The 10,516-nt window shown below is 31.7% G+C and overlaps 1 protein-coding gene across 1 annotated transcript; it reads left to right on the top strand.

Annotated features, from left to right (window-relative positions):
• The first annotated feature begins 2,041 nt into the window (after positions 1–2,041).
• LOC128162279 (uncharacterized) lies at positions 2,042–8,897 on the top strand. The gene is made up of 3 exons (XM_052825440.1): positions 2,042–3,549; positions 3,796–3,867; positions 8,843–8,897. Exons 1-3 carry the CDS (start codon positions 2,042–2,044, stop codon positions 8,895–8,897), a joined length of 1,635 nt encoding a protein of 544 aa, XP_052681400.1.
• The last annotated feature ends 1,619 nt before the right edge of the window (positions 8,898–10,516 follow it).

Raw genomic sequence — 10,516 nt, 5'->3', positions numbered from 1 at the left:
ACAACAGCTCATGGGTTTATTGATGTATGTACAACAAAATACCGGTACCACATAAACTGCACTGATTAGCTGTCAGCTGGTCCTTCAATTTTTGTTTATCTTTTTACTTTGTGAATATTTACTACTTTAAAAGATGGGGTAAATGATAAAACAAATATGACTAAACTCTGTTTATATCAGTTTTTGGAATCTATATGATGTTTGGGAAGGAAAGATGCAGGTATATTCTTTAAATTATTTAAAAAAAAACTTTTTTGGTTATCTGTTGTACACTGCCGTAATAAATTTTCAAAATACATGTACATGTATATATAATAAAATTCGACCCTAACACATACAGTCTTCTACCAAGGGTTTACTATTTTAACAATTGATCAGTCTTCTTCCGTATCTCAATCATTCATTCATGCAGATTGGCTTAATCAGGAGAAGGGAATAGAGCGAGTCCCTTTTTACATTAATCATTCTCTCAGGAATCAAAAATATATAATCCAAATCTCTGAAACCGAAAGCAGCTGTTATTTTTTCTTCATGATCCAAAATTTTTGTCTCCATTTCTTTTCATCAGAAACTAAATCATCGGAGTTTCATATCTAAACATTAGATCAGATCTGCTAAGAATCTAACCTTCTATAAATTATTGCTTAAAAAATAAAAGAAATGAAAATTAAATTATTAATTCCTCCTGAAAAATCAAAGAAGATGGAGGAATAAGATGAGGTAAATGCCAATCGGTGTAATCTTAATATACAAAGCAAAAGCTTTTTGTTGTTTTATTCTTACATTAAAATCTATTTTCAATCATATAAACTAACTTTGCAAAAGCACAATTTCCTACTTTATTCAGTCTGAATATTCTAAAAGACTCAAAACAAAATCCTTAAATGTTATGGTTAAGATTTGTTAAGCTGTTAACTATCCTTTGATAAAGAAAAAATCCATATATTTTAAAATTTGAATATTTTGCTATATATTTATAAAAAGCTCCTCTTCATAAGGGGAATAATTGTCTAAAACTGTTCTCGGCCATCCAGCCATCATAATTGTTGGTGGTGTCGAACCCTCAACATAAAAACATAGTTCTATAAGGTTACCTAAATTATAATGCTGCAACCTGACCTATCTATTTCAGTCACAAGAAAATTTCATATTTAGATCTATTAATTTCCTAAAACATTCGATCGTTGAGGGGTAGAAATTATATTTCTAATGTACAGTGGCCATGGGTCATCGTTTCAATATTTTGTTATTTGAATTGGTTCGTTGTCCATTTAACCTTTATTAGACAATGAAAATAATATGATGCGCAGATCTACTCTTTAAAGTTAAAGGTATTGAAATTATAAAAAAAATCACTACTTGAAGATTTGGGAACGTTTACAACAGTTTAAAACAATACATTCTAAGTATTGAACCTACCGGTATATATGGAATACAAGTCGATTTTATTTTAAATATTGTACATCGTTTTGAACAATGTTTCGATAGAATCGTCAATGTTGCTGATTGAAGTTATAAAGATATGAAGATTTTGGAACGTGTACACCAGTTTAACACAATACTTAGTGACTTTTTTATAACTTCAATATGCAAATTTGACGATTCTATCGATTAATCGTTTATTGTAAAATTATTTTCCAATTTTGTATCCATCCTAATACTAGTAAACAGTAGGCATTTTATCCACCGTATCCCCCTATCTTCTTTTTAGAATGAGATCATGTGATGTAAAAGGCATCATGTCAAGGATATGTTTGACAGAAAGTCAAAAATAATAACCGTAACATAACAGAGGAAAAAAAAGAACTGCATTCACTTTTGCATATAGTATCAACAACAAAATGAGGATGTTTTTTTATTTAAAAGTTTGAACTTGCAAATGTCGGTTTTAATTATTATTTACCCAGCACTTTAAAGTGTTATGAACTTTTTATTAACAACATACAACTAAGTAATGTCTAACGATTTACATACCGCTGATCTTATTTAGAGAGTAATTTTTATACATGTGTATTTATATTTGTTTAACAGACGTGAAGGCATGGAGAAAGTATCAGAGTCGGTGTTTGTGGGTATGTGTCAGATAGTGGGAACCTCACAACAGATTGCAATTAGAAGAGCGTCGGTTGGTTTATCGGAGATAGTACAGAAAGGGGTAGCAAATAACGATATAAACATAATAATGATGAGTGGCAGCCATAGAGAAGGGTTCAGAATGGTGGGATCAGATATAGACTACATGATCTGGCCAAACAACCACCGAGTGATCCTGGACCTTTCTCAGTCTGAGTTTTACAACACAGCCATTACAACATTGATTCTCTCTGACAATTCTGAGAGTCCACCAGGATTTACATTACTTCAGTTACTGACACCGCGAACAAACGCTTTAGTCCTATCAACATTAGTCAGAATGAACGACAATGTCTACATATCAAGTTCGAGACACAGACAAGAAACTCTCTCAAATCCATTTCCTAATTCTACTATTCATGGACCTTGCAGTAGCGGGGTAGTCATAGGCGTTAATTATGACATAGCCCACTGTTACGTATGTGACGTTTGGCCTACTTATGCATTATCATGGAAAGAAAGATGTCACTCATGGCCTAATCCTTACGTTGTTGATGATATCCTAAAAAGCGAATGTCACTTTGTAGCTATAGGACACCCGTTAGGACTCCACGAAAATGAAGAATGGAGAATTTCTTTCTCTCAGGCAGAATACAAATGTGTGCAGGCGATGAATCACTGTCAGTTTCTGACTTATGGATTGTTAAAACTCTTTTTAAAAGAAGTTATAAACGAGCAATCTGAAGAAACCAGTCAATTATTGTGTTCATATCATATAAAGACAGCAGTTTTCTGGGCAATTCAGCAAAACACACTACTTAAATGGTGTCCACAAAATCTTCTGGTCGGTTTCTGGTCTTGCTTTAAACTTCTTCTTAAATGGGTTTATGAGGGAATATGTCCAAACTTTTTTATCCCACAAAACAACTTATTTTTGGCAAAGGTTTATGGTTCGATACAGATTATTTTGTTTCTACAGTTGCAAGAGTTATACAAAAAAGGTCTGACCTGTCTCTTACAGAGTTCGACTATAAGATCACACATCATTAATGTCCTATACAATCCTATACTTTTAATTTGCATAGATGAAAATGTTATATCGGATGAAATTAAGAATGATGCAGAACATATCAACGAGTTTCTTATTCCGTTGCGCCTCAAGGCCCCATGTAGCTACATCAAAGCCATACAGATAATAGAACATTTGGTTTATTCTTCATTGACACACTATGAATTTGCAAGTTTACAAAGACTTACGGTTATCATCATTCAGTGTACTGCTTTTTATCTTTACAATATGTCTGCTAACAAAAGCGTCAACAAACAGCTGTACATTTTTGACAAAATAGCGTGTCACATTCTGAAATTCGCAGCTAAGTTTGGATGTATTTCTGACCCGTTGTACATTGCCATGTATTATTACAATTCACTCAGATACAAGGAAGCAGCTTCTGTTATAAAAATGACAAAGATCAGGTTAGAAAAGCCACATCTGATGTATGGGATATTGTGGAACAAAGAGAGCTATATTGAGGCTTTAGGGGGCAAATCCTGGTCAACAAAGATGAAACAGGCTGTTGCGATGGATATTATACTTTACAATAAAATTTGTTATATCAATGAACTAATTCCAGAACAACGGTCTGCTCGACAGAACGACAATGACATATTATGTATCCCAGTGTTTGTGTTGATACATTTTCTAGAGTTCTTGTGTTATAGACACATTGATACAACATTATCACAAGCAGCTCTGGATGAACTACAGATCCTAGTCCACCATGATCAGGGAGAGTATGTAAATAATTATTACAGAGACATCTCCTGGGAGATCCTAGGGATCTGTCAACAGATCACAGGGAACATCCAATCTGCACTTTACTCATACCAACAGTCACTCACAAAGTATCAATTTAACACAATACAAACTGCTACAGAGATAAGAATACACGAATTGTTAGGAACAATATCACAATAATAAATAAAAAAAATAGAAAAAATAGAAAAAAGAAAAAGTTGTTCCTGATAAAAAGTAATTGGCAGGTGACATCGATATACATTTATATCTATGCGAATGAAACAAAATCATTGTGACGATCTCCTTAAATATATATATATATATATATATATATATATATATATATATATATATATATATATATATATATATATATATATATATAATCAAAAAAGAAAAAGAAAATGAACAGTTCCAACGTATTATTCACTAGCGCTTTCTGGATTTACATCCTTCTTCAGGTGAACGTACGTTCACCTGAAGAAGGATGTAAATCCAGAAAGCGCTAGTGAATAATACGTTGGAACTGTTCATTTTCTTTTTCTTTTTTGATTATTTTTACTGTGTGATATCACCTTTCACTCATTTTGGATATATATATATATATATATTATTTTGTACAATGATTTTTTTGATTTGAGTATGGATACCTAGCATTATTTATTTTGACGGCCAACATACAGTTTATAGCTCTACAAAGAATTTCATTAATATGTATACATTTAATTTGTATTGAAGATTCAAAGGCATCTTATACTTGGGGTTTTTAATTTGCTGAATGTTATCAAAAAACCGGACATATCGGAGCAAAGTTAATACCAAAAAATTAAAATTTTGAATATAGGTAGACTATAGTTTGAAGAAATGCACTATTTAATTGTTGATATTTTGTAAAGACATTTATTAAAAAGTGGTGAAGAAAGAAAACGTTCTGTCGTATGAAGTCAGGAAAAAGGGACTGGTCCCTTGAAGTAGAGACCCAGAGACTCGTAAATTCTATTACAAATAAAATAAAAACCATCAAGGTTTTGTAATGCATTATAAAAGCAAAGTTGTTGATCATAACAATGACTATCTGAAAAATATGTTGTCAGACCTTTTTATTACGTAATTTAGGGGTTTTTAGGGACCAAAGTCCTTAAACTTTGACACATATTTAGAAAGGAGACATATTTTGTTAAGCATTGTAAAAAGAAAAAAAAATTTAATTGATGATTCTAATCGATTCCACTTATCAAAACACCACTCTCTGTCCCTATCAAGGACTTACAGGGCTGACCGCTAATCAATCACCAAAAAAAATCGAACAACAATTTTAAATGTGTTTCAGAACAAAAATTGTTAGTATTCGAGAGACCTTTCCTATGAAATTAAGGAAAAGGGTCTGACCCCTTTAATTAGGAAACATAGGACTCGTAAATGATATTACAAATAACTTAAAAAGATTTTGTAATGCATTATTGAAGCAAAGTTGTTTATCGAAACAATACCTGTTTGAAAAATTCATTGCCACACCCATTTATGGCGTAATAAGAGAGTTTAAGAGGCCAACGGCCTTAAACTTTGACGCAATATATATAACAAAGGAGATATATTTTTTTAAGCATTGTTGAAGAGAAAATGTCTGCATGGATGAATTTAATCGATTCTGCTAATCGAAACACTGCTCTCTGTTCCCATTAGTTATATACAGGACTAGCCCTAAAATATTCAATTCTATCTCGAAAATGAACAAAAATTTTAGATGGGTGTAAGAACAAAACATGTTTGTATTCTTAAGACCTTTCGCATGATGTTATAAGTAGGGACTGGCCCCTTTATTAAGGGACCCAGATACTCGTAAACTCATTCTAAAAAGTTACGTTTTATAAAAAAAAAATTCAAGGGGTTCTAAAAGGGCGAATTTGGAACCTTTTAGGGCAAGGATGGAAAGAAGAAGGTTTAAAAAATGCAGCCAGGAAAAATTAAGAAAAAATATCTTTAATTAAAGACACCAAAGGAAATGAGCAAAGAGGCCAATGTTTACACCTATTCAAAAGAAAGTTGATTTTTATGTTAGGAGTTATTTTAGGGGTCTTCTCTCGGTCCCCTCTTGATCGATTTTTCTGTAGTTGGATATGTTGTTTGACTAGTGCGGAGTTTTGTTGTAAAATAGGAATAAGAGAGGAAAATAGCTGTAGTTTGTGTCCTATTCGAACATGTGCATACATGCATGACATGGAATCCCTGTCTCGATTCAGATAAACGTGTGCTACCTTGGTTCTATTAGCTGTCCATAATATCGCACATGAACAAGGCTAGCTCATGTGCAAGCTATATTTTCCCGAAAGCATCCGGTTTAACCTCGCTTATATATTTTCTGCGTGGTCGTCATGGTCGATGCAATCAATCATAAACATTTGTGAAAAAAAAATCTTTGATATGTTATATACTTTGAAGTTCTTGCTGGGGCTAGAAATAGATCCTCCGTTTATTAAAGATATTGGTAAAACATTTTGCTAAATCATCAAAATAAGGTTCACTTCTACTAATTAAAAGAAATTTACACAAAAATGAATTACTACTGTAGAATCATTTTTTTTCGCGGGGTCAATGCCCATGGGCAGCCAAAATTTTCCTGGTTAGTAGGGACGTCATATCGTTGGTAGCAAGTTAAAAATAATTTTGATTTATATCAAGCAAATGCTTGACTAACTATATACCTTCACTTTCGTGGGGATGTAAATTCGCGAGGAAGGGTTACCCACGAAAGCCACTAACATTGGTCCCCCATGAACAATTATGATTCCACAGTATTAGTAAATTGAAAATTGGGTTGCATCTCTTGTTGTTCACTCCCCGTTCCCAGTGATGCTACACCATGTTAAACAGTGTTTACAATAAATATAAACACTTAATCTGACTAAATACGAAATCTGTTAAGAACGAATTCCATGTTTTGTGATAAATACATTTTTTTCAAAGTGCGTTAAATATTTTGATGATAAACATGCTGATGTACTGTAACAACACACTTTAATTTTATTTCAAATTGGGTGAATTTTGTCCAAAATTTAAAATCCAAATTGAAATCGACGTTGAAAATTTACGTTGCCAGAGCGCTGACCCAATTTTTAAAATTTTTAATGGTAAACCCACATAAGAGTTACAAATCGATGTAAATGTTATTTATACATTTTTGAACAATTTGTGATTTATTTTATTTTGTAATTTGTTATCCATCCTATTATTCCATCAGAACTGGATGTCATTTTATAGCTTTTGGAGTCCGTTGAAATAAAAAAAATGGAAAAAAAATTATTTCTCAAGCAGAATATGCTTATGTATGCAATGAACCAGTTATTTGGCGTATATATTGTTTAAAATTTATCAGAGATAAATCATTAAAATATAAAAATATAAAAATGAATAACAAAATCAGTAAAAATGCAATTTATTTTGCAGTCCCTGTAATTTTTTCACTGTTTTATATGCTTGCATCTTATTGGTACACCACATACATTTTTTTCTAGTAACTGATAGATACGTATCTGGTTGAATTATAATAATATCGTAAAACATATTTAGATATATGGATTAATTCTCTGTTTGGTGTTTCATTTGATATATCATACATATGCTTATATTTATTTACTGTGAAATGATTTTTATTCTTGTGGGTCAATGTTCGTGGGTAGCCAAAATTTTCTTGGTTCGTGGGGACGTAATTTCACTGGTAGCAAGTTCGGAATAATTTTGATTAATATTTAACAAATGCTTGTCTATACCTTCATGGAGATGTAAATTCGTGGGCAAGGGTAATCCAAGAAAGACACGAACATTGGTCCCTCGCGAGCAATTATGATTCCACAGTATTGTATTTTATTTCGTTTTTATTTTTGAAATGGTTGATGGTTTGTTATTGTCATTTTTTTCCATATTACAATTTATAACAGTTTCTGGTTACAATATATTTTAGCGTCTTTAAGTACCAAGAGCATCTCCTGTGTAAATAGTAGCACATGTACAAACATTTGTAATTTCTTTAAAAGAAACTTATTGGCATATCAAATTCGAACAAATTACAATTTTTTATAATTTATTTTACACTCCACTGAAAGGAGGGAAGAGTAAGTTAAAGGCGATGTAAAGTCAATATTTCTTTTAAATTTAAAAGATTTATAGGTTTTATTCTCAAAACTAAAAATATTGAACAGTTACGAATATTAAATTATCTAAAAAAAAATCTTGTAATTATCTGTTTTGCATTACCTTAATATTATTTCAAAATACATAAACATGTATATATAATACAATTCTGCCCTAACACATGAAATTTATTACCAAGGGTTGACTTTTTTAACAATTGATCGAAGTCTTCTTCCTTATCTCAATCATTCGTTCATGTAGTTTGTCTTCTGCGTAATCGGTGAAAGAGAAATAAATCGTGTCACGTTTAACATTAATCATTCTCTCAGAAACCAAAAACAGATATAATTTTCCCTTCATGGTCCAAATATTTTTGTCTCCATTTCTTCAGAAACTAAAAAGTTTTTCTCAGGAGAAAAATCCATCACAATTTCATTTTAAAGACGTAAAATCTTCCCTATTATATGTATCTCATTTTACAACGGATTCCTCTCATCATAGAGGGTAAGTTTACATAAGGAGGCTAAGAAATTAAACAACAAAGAAGTTATAAACCAGCAATCTGAAGAAACCAGTAAACTGTTGTGTTCATATTATTTAAAAACAGTAGTTTTCTGGGCTTTTCAATAAAACACACTATCTCAATGCTGTCCACAAAATCTTCTGGTCGGTTTCTGGGTTTGCATTAAACTTCTCCTCAAACTGGTGTATGAGGGGATATGTCCAAACTTTTTTATACTGGAAAACAACCTCTTTTCTGCAAAAGTGCATGGTTCAATACAGAACATTATGTTTTTACAGTTGCATGAGTTGTACAAGAAATGTCTTGCCTGTCTTTTTCAGTATTCCACTACAAGATTCTATATCATTGAGGTCCTGGACAATCCTAGACTTTTGATTTGCAGTGATGAAAATTCGATGTTGTGTAAAATTGAGATTGTTGTAGAACATTTCGTAGATTCATCCTTGACACACTATGAAACTGTTCCCTTACAAAACCTTACAGTCTTAACCATTCAGTGTACTGCTTTTCTACTTCAAAATGTGTCTGCCAACTTCGGCGTCAACAAAGAGCTGTACATTTTCAACAAAATATCGTGTCATATGCTGAAATTGGGAGTTAGGTTTGGATGTATTTCTGACCTGTTGTTCATTGTTTTTTATTTATTTTGACAGCCAATATACATGGACAGTTGGAAGCTCTAATAAATAGTACGTGTGTGGAGAAGGTTTTATGTTATCTTTCATTTTGGGTTGTTTATCTTCTGTATATCATGAACACATTAAGAGATCCGACATATTTTGATAAATGTTTTACTCATTTTTACTTACAAATTGATATGCTACGATATGTATGGCACATTTTGTGACAAAATAAAGACTTTGTCATCTATGCTATGTTTTTATTGTTTATTTTTTAAATACTGAATTTCATCTGATATACTTGGAACAATACAACCCAATCATGAAATATTATTGATAATTTATTGCTCCTGAATAAAACGAGCAATTTTAATAGATAATTATACTAAAAATAGAGAAAAAAAATATTGCAGCATAAAATACTCTGATTAATAGTTGGGAATTAATCGAACATGTTTCTGATGTAGAGTATACATCTAACAAAAATCTTGCTCACATTATAAATTTGTCGAATTCATTCTTATGAGGAATTAAACATAAATAGATCACTCTCTATGGAAATAGAAAAAGGTTCTCTGCAATATTATTCATTTGTCAGTCCATGGAAACAATTTACATAGTATGTAACATATTGTTTTATTTTTGAGTCTGGGCAAAATCTTCAAATGATGTAGACACGATGTCGACTCGATGCCGATAAACATTGCAATATCTACAATGTAAACAAGAAAGAAGGCGCACGATGTAGACACAATGTCGACTTGATATTGGTCGAACATTGCTACATCGACAATGTTGTCTATGAAACAGGATAAAAAAGGTACAATGTAGACACGATATTGATTCGATATTGCAATGTTGACCAACATCGAGTCTACATTGTGTGCCTTCTTTCTTGTTTACATCGTGGACATCCCAATGTTGACCAACATCGAATCGACATTGTGGTCCATACTGAAAAACTTTGCAGCTATTTTCAACCAGGATATTTCATGTTATATCTAATACACAAAATTATACTTTTGATAATAATCTGTTGAATAACAAGACAACACATTGTATATGTGATTCTTACTTCAATCCTAAAGTTAAAAAGATTACATGTAACAATTGGGGGTATTTATTTACAAAAGTGTTACATGTAGACTACGAATTTTCTGTGGCTTCCTTGTATCATGAGCTGATTCTGTGATCATGGTCTATTATATTACATTGCAAAATTGACTGTTCTTTAATTAACTTTTTTTCTGACTTCTTTTTAAATACAACATTTATTTTGACATATATTCTAAGAATTTATTGTTTACAAAGTGAATTAGCCATTGACACCTAGTAGACTCTTCATTCATTAATTGTAATTACAAATCAGACAGA

This window comes from Crassostrea angulata, chromosome 9 (assembly GCF_025612915.1).
Source record: "Crassostrea angulata isolate pt1a10 chromosome 9, ASM2561291v2, whole genome shotgun sequence".
In the NCBI taxonomy this organism is placed as follows: Eukaryota; Metazoa; Mollusca; class Bivalvia; order Ostreida; family Ostreidae; genus Magallana; species Magallana angulata.
Note: the sequence above shows the minus strand (reverse complement) of the source record. Positions and strands in the feature narration are given on the sequence as shown.